General features: G+C 40.6%; 2 protein-coding genes across 6 annotated transcripts in view; one reads left to right on the top strand and one right to left on the bottom strand.

Annotated features, from left to right (window-relative positions):
• The window catches only part of LOC111575400 (rho GTPase-activating protein 42), a 71595-nt gene extending 59975 nt beyond the window's left edge, over nucleotides 1-11620 (top strand). Inside the window, exons 9-25 of one of the 5 annotated variants that reach the window (XM_023280487.3) lie at nucleotides 48-148; nucleotides 676-785; nucleotides 1397-1453; nucleotides 3163-3241; nucleotides 3554-3593; nucleotides 3899-3961; nucleotides 4148-4222; nucleotides 4796-4880; nucleotides 5078-5136; nucleotides 5735-5840; nucleotides 6037-6196; nucleotides 6695-6845; nucleotides 7124-7519; nucleotides 7850-8006; nucleotides 9208-9270; nucleotides 9374-9453; nucleotides 10193-11620. In XM_023280487.3, the coding sequence (XP_023136255.2) occupies nucleotides 48-148; nucleotides 676-785; nucleotides 1397-1453; nucleotides 3163-3241; nucleotides 3554-3593; nucleotides 3899-3961; nucleotides 4148-4222; nucleotides 4796-4880; nucleotides 5078-5136; nucleotides 5735-5840; nucleotides 6037-6196; nucleotides 6695-6845; nucleotides 7124-7519; nucleotides 7850-8006; nucleotides 9208-9270; nucleotides 9374-9453; nucleotides 10193-10281 (1871 nt within the window). In that variant the 3' untranslated portion in view covers nucleotides 10282-11620. Of the gene's footprint in view, nucleotides 1-47; nucleotides 149-675; nucleotides 786-1396; nucleotides 1454-3162; nucleotides 3242-3553; nucleotides 3594-3898; nucleotides 3962-4147; nucleotides 4223-4795; nucleotides 4881-5077; nucleotides 5137-5734; nucleotides 5841-6036; nucleotides 6197-6694; nucleotides 6848-7078; nucleotides 7520-7849; nucleotides 8007-9207; nucleotides 9271-9373; nucleotides 9454-10192 lie in introns of all 5 variants that reach the window. The other 4 variants (XM_055012386.1, XM_055012387.1, XM_055012388.1 and 1 more) reach the window with 4 other exon arrangements.
• On the bottom strand, nucleotides 10706-17414 carry pgr (progesterone receptor). Its single transcript, XM_023280490.3, has 8 exons — nucleotides 16123-17414; nucleotides 15606-15715; nucleotides 14653-14769; nucleotides 14081-14386; nucleotides 13632-13776; nucleotides 13329-13459; nucleotides 12812-12969; nucleotides 10706-12713 (listed from the first exon to the last, which is right to left on the bottom strand). Exons 1-8 carry the CDS (start codon nucleotides 17004-17006, stop codon nucleotides 12558-12560), a joined length of 2007 nt encoding a protein of 668 aa, XP_023136258.2. The 5' UTR covers nucleotides 17007-17414; the 3' UTR covers nucleotides 10706-12557.
• Nucleotides 17415-18317: the final 903 nt, after the last annotated feature.

Genomic DNA, 18317 nt, shown 5'->3' with positions numbered 1-18317 from the left:
AATGAATATTTGGCTCAACTATTTTCTTCCTCATGTTTTCCTCCTAGGTCCTCTCGGATGCACTTGGATACGTCACTACTGCACATATGACAAAGGCAGCAAGACCTTCTCCATGAGTAACACTGAAACTAAATCATCTGGAAAACAGGTAGTTTAGTTTAGTTTAGTGTAATTTAGGTGTGTTTTGCTTAGTTGTACATGCAAACTGAGAAAAGACTGAGTAAGTGTAATCTGTGTGGGTGAAACCAACAGGCTGCTTGAGGCCTAACAGAATGTTTACACCTCACAGGGAATAAAAGGGAAAAATTCAAAGCCGCAGAACTGAAAAATGGGCACAGAAAACAAAAGAATTGTCAACTCAAAGAACACTAAACTTCTTCAAAGATAACAAATTCCACAAACAACAAGAAAGGGGAGAAATGAAAGTAACCCTTAACAGAGTTGGAGCGTCAGAATAACTTCATCAGACGTCTTGCAGATCAAATTATGACAGATATTTATTTCACACTTTGTCTGTTACATTAAGAAACTCATCCTGTAAGTTTTGGTTTTCACTAATTGGATGTTTCCAGACTGGCAGAATTAGAATTTAAACCTTAACATATCTATTCATACTTCTGTTTTTATTCATTTTTTTAGCTTATACTTGTTAATACTTATTGTTTTTATTTTCAGAATGGCCTTGTCCTGAATCAGCCTGAGATGTTCAAGCTCAAGTCCTGCATTCGGAGGAAAACGGACTCCATCGACAAGCGTTTCTGTTTTGATATTGAAGTGGTGGAGAGGTCTGTGATGCATATTCTCAATAATGTCTCACTTTAATGGACTGGAAATGTGCACAGAATGTGATATTTAATACTTTAACCCCCACTTCTAGTCAGTATGTTTGAAGAAAACACATTGCACATCACCTAATTCAATATCAACACGTCAGTATGCTGTGATTATTCCATCTGATCTTAATTTGTTGCACAATGTGCTACATAATATACGGGCTTGTGGATAGTAATAGTTGCCAAGTGTATTATTCACATATGGAAGCAGGTTTTTTTGCAATTACAAATAACAACTAACTTATTTTACGATTGATAAACTGCATGTTGGGTGTTTTGTTCTCATGCATTTTGTGTCCTGTTGAACCCAGCTGTTACTGGAAATTAACTCCAGATTAGCCCACAAAGTACACAGCATTTGAACATGCAAGAACTGTTCAGGTTTGATTAACATCTTCAAAGACCCAGTTTGCCATCATTAGATGTCCTCAGCTCTGTTTGTGTCCTGCATGTTCCTCCAGCCCTCTCCCTCTCAAGGCCTTGTTTGCTGTATGTCCGGAACGTCAGTATTTATCCTATTTTTGAACCCATTCCGTCTTTTCTCTGTGTTCATGTCAATGTAGAAATGACATCTATCGTGGAACTCTTTTCAGACCACTTCAGTTTTTCTGTAAAGTCCGGTATGTGAACTGACCAGTGCTGCCCTCTCAGAGCAGTTGCATGTGCTGCATGTGTGCTGCTAATCGTATTATTCACTCAGTCTCAAATCCAGACCTAATGAAATGCTGTTGCCTTCTTACCGCTTCACAAAATCAGACACTTGGCCAATATGGGCTGCAGGATACATTCTTGAACTCTTTCTACTTATCTGCACTCACTTAAGTAACGCACTGATTTATGTAATTGAACTTCAATTGATCATTTTTGCCTCTTAAGAATTTTTTAAGCTTTGTGGGAGCATCTATAATTGATTTGAATATAATGTTTTACTGGGGCAAAGGATCAGGGATCGACCAAAGATCTAGACACCTTTAAGTGGCTGCCAGCTGATTAATAGTGGCTGTATTGGCCAAGCATCATGAAAGCTTGATATGAACTCATTATTACGATGTGCACCTCTTCAACGTAGAGTTAGCTCATCACTGTGTGTTAATGTTGCACTACGGCAGCAGGCCCGGCACTGCTCACCCTTGGTAAGTGTTGCCGAGCACGGACAGTAACTGCAGTTTATTTGCAGGACAACTCATTTATCATAAAGTGTGATGCCCCAAGGTGCATGTTCCAAACACAAGGACAATGTGGGCCAAGCTCCAGTCAGCTTCAAGCTCATCCATTCATTCTCATTATAATAAACATGCTGTTGCACCTATATCCCAGCCATAATCAGGCCAACCATCTCCGAACCTCATTTTTTAAAAGGGTTGGTTCACCCAAATTACTAAAGGTGTATTCATGCAAATAATTACATTTTATTTGCCCAAAATTTTGAGACATCTGTCCCTGAAACCTCCGCTGCAACATCAATAAATAGGCTTTCATTTGCGGTGCTCAAAGCAATGAAAGAATGTTATTAAAATTTAGCAGCAACATGTCTTTCTATAAAGAGTGTCCCTGATGCTGTAAATATTACCCAGACCTCACTGTCAACTGTTTTCATAGCAACTTAGCAACAAATACCTACAGTGAAAACTGAAACCAGGTTGTGTTATCGATTAGAGAAGCAGAGTCAGTTTTTCTGGAAAGAGATGTTGTTATTGAATCTTTCAATGTTTCCAGTGCTGTGAGCATCACAACTGTATATATTTTCTTCCACATTCAATGTGACTGGTTGGAGGTATTGATCTTAGACAGCTCAAAAACTGGTCAAATAAATCAAGAACTGTCATCATAGCAAAATATCGCTAGAGATAAAAATCTGGGGGGTTTGTAATTTGGTTGAAATGACCTGTTAACTGTAACACATGCAAGGTGACATGGCTCCATGCTGTACTAACGATGGCTTTTGGGTGGGGTGAAATTCTTTGTTTGCCAATATCATACGATGTTGTTGTATTGTCGTATCAGTACCAGCTGCAGATCATTTTTAGGTCAGTTTCAAGCTACGTAGCGCAAGAGCAGAGTGAGAGAAGATTAAAGTATATGCATGTTGGGTGCAAAAAGTTACTTTACTTCACTTTAATGTTAAGCACATGTGGCTTTTAATTGGGAGTGGAATGTGAAGCACAAAGCCAAGCGAGGGCACAGTTTGAAGTCAAGCATTTGCACACGAGCTATTTTAGCTACACGAGTCCTTTTATAGTGGTCTGAGCCAGTGTAAACATGCTCTGTCCATGGGCCCCAAGGCAATGAGATCAGACTGGGACCAGCTTTTTCTCTTAAATCTTTGCAGGCATGGTGTTATGACACTGCAGGCACTGTCAGAGTCCAATAGAAGATTGTGGCTGGAGGCCATGGATGGCAAGGAGCCGGTGAGGAACTTTGCCTGATTGTCTTTGAAATATTCATTTTGTGCTGGCTACTGTTTGGCCCCGGATGTTTTGTAATTGTTTTGAGACCCAAAGAAACCCAAACTAAACGGAAGAATTTGTCATTGGCACCCTCTACTGGTGGCTTCAGGATATTTACTTTTTCAGAAATCATGACCTCACCCTTTACTGGTGCTAGTGATAGACAGCAGAGAATAATGTCTCACAGCTTTTCTTGCAAATATGCTATAATTGTGTTCAGTTTTGAAGCAAAGGGTTCCTTAATTTAATGATGTTTTTGTAAACTCTTCCTAGATCTACAACCTTCCAGCCATATTAAGCAAAAAGGAAGAGAGTAAGTGTGTTTTTTTTCTTTGTTTTAATAAGCCTTTCATCATTGAAATGTATGGTATCAGCTTTCTGAGGCTTAGACTAACAGAAGGAAGTTTCCAACACACACATACGTAGTTACCTATAGCTATCTCTGTTCATTAACACAATTATTTGACATACGCCTACTCAGCTGACATAGCGGAGCCTTCCAGCGCAGGGTTTGTATCTTATTAGTTTGAGCGCAGCCATAAGGGATTTTTCCTACATTATGCGTGGTTAACCCAGATGGTAATTGACATGTCAACCCTATCCTTTGTTGTATTACAGCATTTCTTAATGAGGCAGGCTTTAACTTCATAAGGAAATGCATTGACCTGGTCGAGATGAGAGGTGAGGCTTTTAAATTTCTCTGCTTCCATGTGTCAGTTGACTCGAACGCAGCCAGGCTGTGATTAGAATCAACAATGCGTTTCATTCGTTAGTGGACATGGCAACACATCGCACTGGCACAAGTCTTGAGTGAAAATCTTTCATCCTTATTCCGGTTAATGAATGATCTTTTTCAATGTTCCATAGGCATAAATACAATGGGGCTGTACAGGATTGGAGGAGTCAACTCCAAAGTACAGAAGCTGATGACCACAGTCTTCTGTAAGTAGCTGAAAATTAAAGTATCATCAGTGACCTTTTCATATGCCACATAGCAAAACAGGAGCAGTTCTGCGATTATAAGTAGCTGATTCACTATTGCACTTTCTGTGGCTTTGAAAGTTCTTGTATATGAGCAGCTTTTCTCACCATTTTCTCAGACTGGATCCACTACTTTAGCTAAACTTGATATGATCCTGCAGATTAAGGAAAGAGGTCCTCCTTGTGGTGTGACAGTGTAACCGCCATCTGGCCTCATATTGCTTTGTCATTACTTAATTCAATTACCCGGCGTAATCCTGTTTGCATACATTTCATACATTTCAACAGGAAATGTCTGAACGTATTACCAAAATCTCGCTAAAGCTTGATCTCCATCTCTGTGAGGCGCCACACATGTACTCAGCGTACTTACATTTATTTCAGATTATCCTTTTTAGTCTCGTCACACAAGTAGACAGTCAGTGTTTTTAACTCTCTGTTAAGCAGCCTGTCGGGCTGTGTCGAGCTGCATTGCTTTCCTAAGACAGTTCAAAGCCTAATCGCTGATATAAACGTAAAATGTGTTTCTAATAGCGTCCAAGGCACCTGTGGATATGGATCTGGATCCAGAGACGTGGGACAACAAAACTATCACCAGCGGCCTGAAGAATTACCTCAGGTCAGCTCGCCCCACCAGCTGCGCTTCCTTAACTGTCAGGAGTCATCATTGCCTCCATAATGCATCTCTGAAACCTCTTTTGGTGTTAGTCATGCATTCAGCGCTGCCACTGACTCACAAAGGAAGGTGGCTGCATTCAAAAGACCCATGTCACTTTAGAAATAAAATGTCAAATGTTCTTTTTTTTTTCCCATCAGATGTCTCTCGGAGCCTCTAATGACGTTCAAGCTCCACAAAGATTTAATCATGGCTGTCAGTAAGTTATTAGAAAAAATCTATTTATTTTTTTACTGTAGCAGATTCTGTTTCTAATTAGGTACATTTTATCATTGCCAGAAGATCATTTGAATCTTTACAATTCTATATTGTGAATTTGTATGTAACATTTGGAGGGGAATTTTATTTTGAACTGGTGTACGTCCACGTTCAGTCATCTGAAGTGTGATCCAGGTCTTGACAGTAGAAAAATCAAACGAGCAAAGATTGAACCAATTAAACCGCTTCCATCCCAGAAGATGGCTCCATGCTCCGTGCATCACATCACTGTGACGTCGTGTCAAACTGAGAAGTTAAATTGGTTTAATCAGTGCTCATGTGCATCTTCTACATGTCTGCATAGGGAATCTCAAATTGAATGTGAATAGAGAAAAACTGATCTTGAAGAGTTTGAAGATTTTTTCTGTGTACACGGCAGGTTGACAGTATAATTACAACAGAGTATGAATTTACTCAGATCACAGTCACTGTAATGCTTATTTGATTGGTCTAATATATTCTAAAAGTTAATAATTGCCAGTTTGCTAGTTTTAGCACCTCAGCCTCCTTATTATTTTAACTTGTGTTCTTTCCCTCAGAGTCCGATGACCAGAACTACAGGGTGTGTGCTGTTCATGCTTTGGTTCACAAGCTGCCTGAGAGGAACAAGGAAATGCTGGAGTTACTAATAAAACACCTTGTCACGTACGTGCTCCTGTATTAAATCAGCTACGCTGCAGCCTTAAAAAAAGAAGTGGCCCTATAAGACAAAATAAAAATTGTTGAAACTAGATAAAGCTGTGACAGTTTGGTCTGCACAGTATACATGTGTAGGTGTCTCTACAACTGTCTGTATCACGTAGTAAAATATTACAGAAATGCCCATGTTGTCTACATGCAGAGTTTCTGCACAAAACCAGTACAATCTGATGACGGTGTCAAACCTGGGTGTCATCTTCGGCCCCACCCTGATGCGGTCGCAAGAGGAGACTGTGGCCGCCATGATGAACATCAAATTCCAGAACATTGTGGTGGAGATACTAATTGAGAACTTCAACAAGGTGACAGTCACATTTGCAAATCTATCAGCACCATTTAATTATTATAATGTCTTCCTTTATAGGTCTTTAATTACAAAACCCTACTTACCACTGCAATTATGCCGGCTTTTTTCATATTTCCAATAATAGATTCATGGGCAAAACCCTGATAATGAACAATATATTTTGAAGTTTTTGACAGAAAGCACTAAACATGTGCGTGTATGGGGGATGCGGTCAATATCTTGTATATGGAATTACATATTACAAGATTAATACAAATTCTAACATAATATATTTCCTCCTAAATTCAACTGAGGCACAATTTCTGGATCAAGATGCAGATTTGTAGGTTACTACCGCTGGTTATATGTTCAGTAACCAAGTTGTGAGTCTCTAATATTCCTTTGTTTCATGGTGTAGATGTCATTTCCAGCTTTACAAAGTTGCTAATTAACTTAAAACTATGCCAAAATGCATGGAGATGGATAGATTGTGCTTTTTTTTCTGGGCCTACAGATCTTCCACCAGCCTCCGGACCCCAACGTGCCCCTCCCTCTACCCCAGAGCCGGCCTGGCTCTCGCCGGAGCAGAGCCATCTGTCTGTCCACGGGGCCCAGGAAACCCCGCAGCATCTACACCCCGACGCTGTGCCTGGCAGATGCAGAAAGTGAGTACCAAAGCAGCGAATAGTGCCACAGGTCACCATATCCGCAAACTGCCAATTGTCAGTCAGTGGCCTTTAAAGTTGGTCAGACATCTGCATACATTGCCTCACTAGATTTATTCAGATTAGTTGTTGATGTGGCTAATATAGCGTCCAAATGAATAATATTTTTTTTTCCAAAACTGGTCTATGTTCTAGTCTTAACTTGCACTGTAAGGCACTTTCTTACCAAGCAGGTTTTAATGAGGGCCTTGTATGCCTCCTCACCGGTCCCTGCATAGGTGACACTTTCAGCAGCAGTCCCAGCAGCACCCCCATGGGCAGCATGGAGTCTCTGTCGTCCCATTCCTCCGAGCAGAACGCCTCCTCCAAAACAGCCTGCTCTGGACAGAGGACAAGTCGTGACAAGTCGCTCCTGGATGTCCGTCGGACGCCGTCACAGCTTTCAAACGGCCCCAGGAGCGCCGCATGTGTCAGCAGTCCTGAGTCGAGCTCCAGGGAGGACACGGGACGTACAGATGGAGAGTCAGAGGACGCTCTAAGCCTGTCCTCGGTCAGCACAACACCCAGGCTGTCTCCCGCGCCCAAAAAAGCCCCCCACTGCCGCCCTGACCTCCGGCCGTTGCTGCTGAACCGCTCCATCGCTCCATCTCTGAAATCGCTGCATATATCTGAAGGTAAGCTGATCGTCGAGCAACGCCAGTTCACACTTGCCTGTGATTAGTCCATTTATTTTGTTTGCCTTGTGGTAATGAAGTGGAATCTCATGAAAATGTCACTTGCAGGATGGAATTCATAAACTGTATAGTTTTATTGTTGTGATTTATTCCTCCAGAGCTTTTAGGAACTGACAGTACACCCGTGATTTAAGCAGCATTTTAACAGCAGTGTTAAAATATTATTTACACGTTTCATTTTCTGGGTTATTCTGTGTCAGCTATGGTAGACTTTTGTGTCTTTGTGTTTCTTACAAGGAGACTCGAGTTATTATTTGTGTGTCCCTCAAGGCCACGGGAGCTGCTCTGGATCTGTCCATAATTTGTCAACACTGGAGTCCAAAGAGGGTTTAAATCCTACTGAGCACCCGGATCTTCCACCAAAACAAGTGATCCGCCGCAGGATGGACACCTCAGTCAGCAACGGCTACCAGAGACCTGGCTCAGTGTAATGAGTTTTAAAAAACTAAGAATTTCACTCTGTATAAATGACTCATTCTGATTCCAATGAAGATATCACCTGCAGTGTAACGTCATCCATGAACCTTATCTTGAGGGCATTTTAGTCATTACTTTATTATGAAACTGGTGTTCAATCAACTGACTGGGAGGAAAGATAGCAATTATTCAAGCTTGTTTGGTTTTATACAATAGTAAATCTAATTTCTCTGTGAACAAGCTACCTAAATGCATCACACTGGCTCTGAGAAACTTTTTTAGACACAATGATGAATTTATAAGTGAGAGCAAGATACAAAACGATTAATAATGACCTAAACAGCCTAAATTTATGGATGTACATATACAGTATATACATTATGTAGTTCATGTGTCCCCACAAAATAACTAGGAGTCAGTAACGCTCGAGGACAACAGTTCAGCAACATTTCTTCCTGTCTTCCTCCCCCCTTCTTCGCTGTCTCTCCCCTCTGAGTCGTCAGCCTCCTCCTCCGTCTGTTTATGAGCATTGAGAGGTCTCCAAGATCAGATGAGTATGTGTTCAGAGAGTTATGTCTTTTCTGCTCTGGTGGGAGAGCTGGCTTTAATTACACTCTGCCTGCTCTAAGGGTTGATGTGACCCAGCAGCAGTCTGCATTCGTTCTCTCGGGACAAATAGATTGTTTGACTTGTCGTGTCTGAGCCGCCTGTCACACGCTCTCTCTTGAGTAGTTTCCCTGTATAGCACCCGCCCAGGCTGCCCTAGGCTCTGTTGTCCCCTTGACTCTGAGGTTGTCGTGCGCAGGGTCAAGTGCAGCCTCGTTATATAGTTTAACTCAGCACCGTGCTGAAGCCAAGTCCGCCCGGAGGAAGGAAACCTCCCGTATTGTGTCGTTCTGCCTTTCACCTCATTCTAAACAATGAAATGCTGGCATGGCTGAGAGAAAGTGGACAGACTTCTTTTGGTCAGATAAGGTCAGATGAGTTGAATTTCTCACTGATATAAAACATATCAGTGAGAAAATAGAATCTAATGTTGAAATAGATGATTTTTCAAAAATAAATGGCAATGTTTCTGACTCCGCATCATCTGATCACAGGACCTGTTTGTCTTGCAATTACATAATTCATGAAATATTTTGTTTTTGAGCTTTATATGTTAACGGCATCCTTTAAATACGGACGTGCTGCTGTTTTTCTGATTGTTTCAGGGTTGCTGCCAGAGCACTGCTTTTTGAAAACGCCTCCTCTTCACAGTCTGCACCAGCTGGAAGGTGCTGCAAAGACATGACACACATCAGTTTAAATGAATTTATCCCACTCTTCAAAATATTCTAATCCCCATTCATATGACATTGCCTGTTTTTGTGTTTGTAGAGACGCCAAGGCGATGTATTCCTGTGAGGCAGAGCACAGCCACGAGCTCAGCTTCCCCCAGGGGGCGCTCTTCTCAAACGGTAAGCAGAGCCAGAACAAGGCAATTTTTTCTTCAGCTGACATTTAGTGCTGATGTGTTCACCTCATGCCTTCTTGCATATACTGACTGGACATTTGAACAGTGTATACAAAAACAGAGTGTGTGTTTTGTATACTGACAGCTTACAGCAAGGATTTGATACTTAGTGTTAGTTACTTGTGACATAAATATGCTCCAACCCTCATAGACGCTGCACAAACCCAGTCAGCCCCAGGATTTTTATTGCCTCTTAGTTTTTTGTTTTTTTTTTCCACTAAGAGATGACTTGGCCCACAACCAATGCAGGCAGGTCACAGTAACCTAGTGATGGAAGGCACCAGTGCCTGTTCCCTGTTAACACAGCCAGCAGAGCCAGCAGACGAACACAAAAACGTCAACAAATGCTCCCTTCCATTTACGAGCAGACGGGCCACTTTTATTGCTCTCCACATTAACGGATCATTTTTCTCTGCATTCTTATTCAGCATATCTCGACTGGTCATTTTTAAAGCCTTTAGTTTGAATCATCCTGGCAATGATTTCCATTGTTATACCGTTTATGTTCCTCTCGACTAAATTTAAAAGGCAGTTACTCTAAATCTGCTCCGATCTGCTGTTCACCGAGTCTTAAAAGTAATGCCGTTGAGTACAGGTTAAGTGATTCAAAACAGCTTACACAAGATCAGGACTCTGCATCTGTTTTCTCTTGAACTTTTTTTTGTCCCTCTTTTGTCTTGTAGTCTACCCCTCTGTTGAACCGGGCTGGCTCCAGGCAACATACGAGGGAAAAACAGGGTTAATCCCGGAGAATTATGTCGTCTTCCTCTAACTGGTGGTAAACGTTGCATCTTTTTCATGGTATCCATGAAAAAAATAATGAATATACAATAGGGTTAATTATTGTGATGGTCCTATTATTGCTGTTTTTTTTAACATCAAATGCAGTTTTAACAGGTATCAAGTGAGGCAGTAACTGCTTTAATCAAAGTGCAAACATATACCTCCTTTTCCATAATTACTCTGCAGAGTTTCAGAAGAAATAGATATGGCATTATTATCACATGTAAATATGTCACCCATTGACTGCACTGATGTTCTTAGTCTCTGTATTAGCCTACAGAATCACAAAACAATCATATCCCATTTCACAAATTTTATTCCCAGAAATATATTGTATAATCATTTACCTTCCCATTATTATAAACATAGAGCCTTCATCAAGTTGTTAATTGAATTCTATTGTCTCATAAACATGTTTTTATTAACTGTAATTGAACAAGCTGTGATTTAAAATGAGGATAGTAATCTAATCTATTAGAATCTAATAGAGAAAAACAGCGTAATGGGTTTGCACCTTAACTTTCATGTTTATGGACCATTGTTCATCCACTGAATCTGCTCACTGCTGCAGCGCACTTTCTGTTAGCTCCATGGGACTGTACTGTACATTAATGCTCATATCTTTTTTTTAACATTTGCTCATCAAAAATAGTTACTTCTCATAACTGTTTATTACTGTTCACTGTCACATCAAACATATGTCACGTGTAAAAATGTGTTTTTATAATGAAAAGTACATGAGATGTAGCCTGAAGCTTTAATGTGTGTGGTGGTACTGTACTCGCTGGTACACTGGTGTACTCGTAAAGACAGCTGGGTAGTGTTATATACCAAAGATGCCATTTAATAGTTAATTTTCTGTTTCTGTCACAACATTAGCAAAGAAGAAAGTCCATAATCACATAATCTTCTAAAAAGTTAACTTCAATGATATTTTTTTTCAGGATAAGATGAAAGAAAGGAAATAATAATAATAGAAAAAAAAGTTTCGCCCTTCAGTTATTACAAACTGTAAGATTACTCAAATGTCGAACTTGCTCTTGATTGTCCAAAATATATTTGGGAGGGTTTTTGAGAGCCTCTCTTGTGCCAAGATCAGGGTGTTCTTTTCCATTTACATCTCGAAGAATGTGATATGACCTTGAACAGAAACGCTGGACAAACACTCCCTTACAGTCTGAGTTTTCTGGGGCATAGCACGGAAATGATATTCATATCCTGAATGTGTAACATCCATTTATATATTGGAAGTTTGTTCCCTTGCAGTCATCTGCTGTAGCTTGACAGTGCATAAACATGTCTATAAATAAACAGTGTGATTTATTAAACCTATCTCTACTTCTTTGTTACAGGTAATGATTGATAAAACGGGGCCCTGCCGATCCATAGCTAGATAAATTTTTGTTTTTTATTGCACATTTTTTCTTCAGTCAAGGCAGCAATATTTCACATCTCGAGTCCCATTTGTTAACCAAAAAACTCAGTGACTTAAATGCGATTTGGTGTAAAGTTGAATCCTGGGATAAGGAAGGTGTGATGAGGTGTTGAATCACTGCAAGGGGATTTTGTAAGCTTGTCAAATCAATTTTCACTTTTGCTTTTTTTTCATGAATTACTGCACTGACTGAAAATAAAGCTGCCACACGCATCCCATTAGCATCTGTCACTGTGTAGCATTTGATGCACATAAAAGAAAATACCACATTCGGTTAATTTACTGCCTTGTTGCAGATGTGTGCCAAGTTGTTTCTAATTCACTTAAGCTTACTGTAAAGTTTGTTGGGTTTTTTTAGATGGATATTTTAAGCTTCACCTCCCTGTATACACAGTTTTCCATGAATTTACGTGGCAGGTTGCATGGTATTCTGCACTGGTGCTTTACTAAGAATAGAATTTTAGTTTGGTTCATTGTAGGTAGTTTTTTTTTTCCTCTTGTGCAGCTTCAGTACAAAAATATCAGCATATCTAATGGTTTCCATAACCTACTGTACACAAGTTATAGGACAGAAAATGGTGGATGAATCAGAATTACACAGAAGAGCTTTAATATCTGATGCCTCTAAATTTATCATTTTCAAGATATTTATCTATTAAAAACAATCTAAGAAAGGTGTTCATTCTGTTTCACCTCAAGGAAATAAGAGGCATTTTTGGCAAAGTATAAATGCCAGATTACATTGATGAAGGCTATGAAGAATCCAGTAACTGTGATGATTGATGCAGTCACAAGCTGTCTCCACGGAGTTGGGATGTCTGCTGGCATCGTCACTTGGTGTGGAATAAGAGGGGCCTCACCATTCCTGCCAGGACCTTGGGAAGCTGGGAGGCGATGACCTCCGTCATCATCTCTGGAAACTCCACTTTCATGGCGTCTGCCTGGATGAAGGTACTCAGACAGAACAGGTTGACCTTCTTCACTATCTGTCAGACGAGAGACATTTGAACAGAGGTTTATGGTGGCACTCATTAAAGTAGCACAGATCAATGCTGTTGTACTCAGCCCTGTGAAGGAAGCCTACATCATGCATGGAGTCCATCAGTTTGGTGAGGTGGTAGAAGCGCTGGGAGCTGGCCACCACACCCTTCTCCCTCATCTGGATGGCTTTGCTCAGCTCCCGGATGTAGTTTTGTCTCATTTCTTCAAAGGCTGCCTGACTTTTGAGTCCTTCAAGAGGCACTGAGAGCAGAAAGGTTGCAATTTTATGCACTTGTAAATTCAGAAAAAGTGTTTTTCTATTATAAAAGTTGAACAAAAACTGAGTAATTGTTACAGAAATACCAGTTAGCAATTATTGCTTTGGAATGGATATGCTGCTATAAAAACAACAATGTTTTTCAGGCACTGCAGAAGTAGGACTTGATAGCAGTTGCTACTTTAAACTTGTCAAGGTCCAGCCACCTTGTACAAAAGTGCCTTTGATGTGTTACTGTACCAAAGATGGTCATCAGAGCTTCGCATCTCTGTTTGCAACACTTTATATTCAGTGTGGCTAACTCAAAGAAAAAAATACGAACAAGGGAATAATTGATACTTACCTGTGTTGAGTAATATTATGGCTTTCATGCAGAGAAACTCCTCGCGGGTAACTTGAAGATTTGCAAACTCCTGAGGAATAAACTGTATGGCCAGGCAGAGGTCATAAATCGGAGATCTCCTCATTTGCTCCCTGACAGACAAAGCCATAAAAATGTTTGTTTGTGAGCAATCAAGAGTCTCTTTTTCATCCAAACTCATTGATTTGTAAATAAATGCATTAGAGTCACCTCAAAAATTCTCAGTTATGAATCATAATGTCACAAAACCCAGCTTAAATTGCCTGTATGATCATAGTAACTTACTGACTGAGGACCAGATCGGGTGCAAAGTATAAATATTCACTGGTGACGTTCTGAAAGGAGCGCCAGCCGAGGGAGAACACCATGAGGTTCATCCACGAGTACTGGATGAGGGTCATCTGATCAGTGATGTGAAGATTACGAAACCCTTAGAAAGAAAATAAAAGCCTCTATTACAGACCATTTGAAGAGTTATTTGCTCCCTTGTGTAGTGTCATAAAACCTTTCCAGTACTATTTTTTGCCCCAAATTTATCTTATTTTTTCAAATTTATGCAAGTCGTTATTATACCATTTCCTGTCACCACTTGGAATCACTTACATCAATTATTCATGGAATTACAAAGCCCTCTATTACAGTCTGTATTTAAGGCTGAGACCTTCACTGAGACCTGCCAGTGTGGAACGCCATGGCAACAACCGTGATGACCCTGAGATGCAGAGAGTCGTTACCTGGCAGGGACTTGGACCATTTGACGATCCAGAGCAGCTGTTTCTCGCACAGCCGGTTGAGACTGTTGAGCAGAAGATGGGGAACATCGGGCTGAGAGTTGTCGTAGCCAGAGTACACGATTTCTGGTTCAATGTTTTCCAGCACGGTGATCATTTGCTGGGAGAGTTGAATCTCATGGATGCCTGGAATGCAAGCCATGGAGGTCAAGGCCTGATTGTCGCTGGACATGGTCAAATGGGACTGGAACATCAGGGCCGGGGCCAAACCCAAGGCTTTCAAGGCCCCGAATCGCTTCAGCTTCCTGCCTGTGACATGGATACAAGGCCTGGTTAGGTCTGATGGTAAAGGGCTCAGTTCGTGGCAATTAAACATTTGCAGTGAATTACATTTACATTTTGAGTTGTAGCACTGTTCAAAAGTTGAATCCTTCCGCTTATAAAAGTTTCATTTTGATTTACAGTTTGCTTTTTTGTCATGATATGAGCGTGCTAATTGGCACTATATAACAAATCAGTTTCATTTCTGCTCTATAGGTGCTTTAGCCTAAAAAAGAAATCCAACCAAATGGTACCTCCGAGCATCATTCCGGCTTGGTAGCACTTTCGGAGGCGACACGCCGGGCAATTTTTCCTCCGAATTTTGTCCACAATGCAGTCATTCCGGCCCGCGCAGAGATAGCTGTGATGGCCTGTAGAGTGAATGGATGGATACAGACAATGCACACAATGCTAACAGCACTTGGTTGCCAAACATGTAGGGAGCAGGACAGGCACATAATGAGGAGGGAGAAAGTGTTGAAGGGCTCTCGACTATTAGCATGGCTACTCCACTCCACACCGAGAGCGCATTCTGAGAGATCTAAAGAAGAAAATTAGATAGAGGCAAGGCTGTGAGGACAGAGTGACATGGCCATGGTGAGACATAGTGGCTCTAATATGTCTTGTGTTGCCAGATAACAAAAAAAAAAAAAAAAGAACACAGTGAGCTCAATGTGATACTGTTGCCAAGAATCTTTAACCACCACCATCAAAGGTCAGTTAATATTTTTTAGTCAAGATTCAAGAGTTTTTTGAGTGTTGGGTATTTTTATTACTGGTCTTGGAGTTTATTTGTTAGGAGCAATAAAATAAGTTAGCATTAGAGCAACATTTTTCATTTGTAGGTACCTGGAAGGTTAAGTAATATAAATTATACCGTATTTTAATGGGAAAAAAGAAACGGGAAAATACACATTGTATAGTACAGTATGAAGTAAAGAAATGAAAATACAGTTAAAAGGCCAACAGTCATTCAGGTTTGGTCACTGGCCAGATGCCAAAATACTTCTTGAAATGAAACCAGATATAAAACAAAGCACTTAAGATGCACTTTGTGAATTCCCCTTTTGTAATTGTACCAAAACAAACATGGGCGGAAAGTATTTGATAGACATTATGCACGATCACAAAAGAAAAATGATCCCTTCACTTGCTGGAAGTGATCGGGAAATAAGTTCATCATTTTCATAAAGTTGTCTTCACTTACCTTCAACTGCTCTTTTAAAAAACACTTTACAGCTCCCGCAGGTTAAGACGCTGTAGTGGCAACCAGAAGCCTCATCTCCACAGATCACACACAGTCTTTGGGGTGGCATGCTGCAGAAAAAAAAAAAAAACGACAACATAGAAACTGAAGAGCTTCTCTATAAAAGTTCCACAGTTCCACCCCATGTGTTTATAGAAGGAACACACTGGATATGTACTCATTATACTAGCACACAGTGTTTTAATGGAAGACAGATGGCAATCTAGACTAATGAAAAGAGTGAGCAGAAGAGACTGTTGTCTTCTTTTCTTTACTATCTCAGACTCGGAAATGTTGTCTGACTCATAACCTGGCTAACAATTTGCTGTCACTCAGGTCGTAAATTTTCTGATCTACTCGTTATGCAAACCTAACTCACATGAATAGGTCTGTGTAATAAATTTGCTTTCATATTACGTTTGACGCAGCTTTTATTAATAGTGCAAAGTTCTATTAATAAGTGGAAAATAGTTGTTACCCGGGGAATGCAGAGAAAGGTGAAGGGTTCCTCTGAGACAGACTCTGGTTCTGGATCCCATCATAGCTGCTGGGTGCAAACGGGTCACCGGTTACTGCTGCAGACTGGCACCAGTACTGAGGCTCAGCTGGAGACGTCTGCATCTGCCAACGAGCAACTTCACTCCTGTACATTGTCACCTGTCCTGATGTCTGCGTGCTGCCGTCAAAGTTATTGACCGCCTTCCCGGGCAGGGCGCATCTGGAGTCTGTCCTAATCGGGTTCACTAACTGATCTGACTGATTTAAGTCGATAAAAAAGTTTGAAGAGCCCTCCAACCCTGATCTGGGAACCCCTGTCGCCGGCGTAAAGCTTGTGGATTCAACTTCGCTCAGCCCCAACTGTTGCTTCCGGTCAGTGCCACAGCAGGTGTCGAGAGCAGAAATCTCAGACGAGGGATCAAAGTTTGGACAGGGGGTGTCCATGATCACTGAAGCTTCCTTTTCATCCTTGATGAACTTACAAGCTCCGGTTGTGGAAGAGAGGCTCAGACTTGCGCCTGGCAAACTTTCAGATGTGGCCACGTTCGTCCTCTGAACTTTCACTAAATCTTCCCACTGGACACCGTCACTCTTAAAAAAATCACTGCCACGGTCATAAAAATATTTTGGAGGAAGTGAAGTATCAAGCACGGTGCAGTCTTTGAAAACTGCGCCGTCGCTGCTTGGATTTAGTCCGTGGATCATTGTGCCAGCGTTTCCAAAATTACGCACAGAGGAGGACGCAGATAATTTAGTATTAGACTTACTGTAGCCAGGTTCCATCAAGTCACTTACTCCTGTATCAGTAGAATCAGCGATAGAAGTACTGATGGTGTCCATCTTTCCGTTTATTTTGCTCTCCATTTGGTGAATGCTCGACGCGCACAGCTGAGATTGAAGCGCACCCCGGAGGCTGAAAGGTGTGTGATAACTTGTGGCTCAGAGACCTTCCTGTAATCCTCCTCCCCGTCGAGAAAGGCTGTGACTTCTCCTTTCTTTCGCATGGGGTCTAATCCAGAGTAATTTTTGCAGCTAGTCAGAAAAGAAGCAGTATCTTGCTGAGAGCGTAATTATAATACTTCTCAAGAAATTAAACCGATGCGTAAAGTTGGCACATTTAACAAGAAGTCCTTATTGTGGTTGTGGGTGTCATGTTTCGAAGTTGAATGGATGTTCTTTCCTCTTTTCACAGATTTCCAATATTCCTTATTCTAACTACATAGTCCACATGATGCCAGAGGAAGAGTCAATGCAGAGCCATGCTAGGAGACATGTATGGAGTTGAAGTGGTCTAAAAGGAGACCCAAAGTTTGGTTTCCCAATGAGGAGAATCCACAATGGATCACAATGCCAAAGGCCGTTAGTCTCCGCCCCACAATTCATGAATTAAATGCAAGATGACGACATTTTTAGCTAATTAGAAAGTACTGGAACCGATGAGTGTATGGCGCTTTCACCAATTTATCTTTAACAATCTTTTTTTTCCATTACTTCAAATGACTTGACAGTGAGCTGTTATCTTATTAGTTTGAGTCAGCTAATGAAAGGTTGTGTAAGATCTGTTTTCTACTAAATATAATTATCCAGTTCCATGTCTTTTTCAGTTAGTTATATATATATATATATATATATATATATATATATATAAAAAAATATATATATATATATATATATATATATATATATATATATATATATATATATATATATATATATCAATTCAATGCTGCTTAAGACAAAAAAAATCAGGTTTTACTGTGAACTAGACCAATTGTACGTGAAGAGACTTTAATTAAGTTGAGAATATCTTGTGTTTTGCAGTCATCTATACGTCTTAAGGTCACTGTGTCTTAAGAGTGACTCTCTCAGTTCTCATCTAATTTCCCTTTCTGTTATCGGAGTTAGATAACAAAGGTGGTTTTACTATTCCACATAATCAGTCAAGTTTGGATGTTGCTGATGCCTGCAATTATGATGCACACACAGGCCTTGGTCCTATCTCCTGCGTCATGTTTCTGACAACCGAGGGGATTCTCACACGGTGGCACACTTAATTCTTAGATAACAGTCCTGCATTCATATCTATGTGACGTATTCTTCAAATGCTGTAATGGCCTGGTTTTTACACCAGACTTTTGTCTGTAAATGAAGCTTGTGGTGACGACCAGCAGCCTT

Source organism: Amphiprion ocellaris, chromosome 7 (genome assembly GCF_022539595.1).
Source record: "Amphiprion ocellaris isolate individual 3 ecotype Okinawa chromosome 7, ASM2253959v1, whole genome shotgun sequence".
Lineage (NCBI taxonomy): Eukaryota > Metazoa > Chordata > Actinopteri > Pomacentridae > Amphiprion > Amphiprion ocellaris.
Note: the sequence above shows the minus strand (reverse complement) of the source record. Positions and strands in the feature narration are given on the sequence as shown.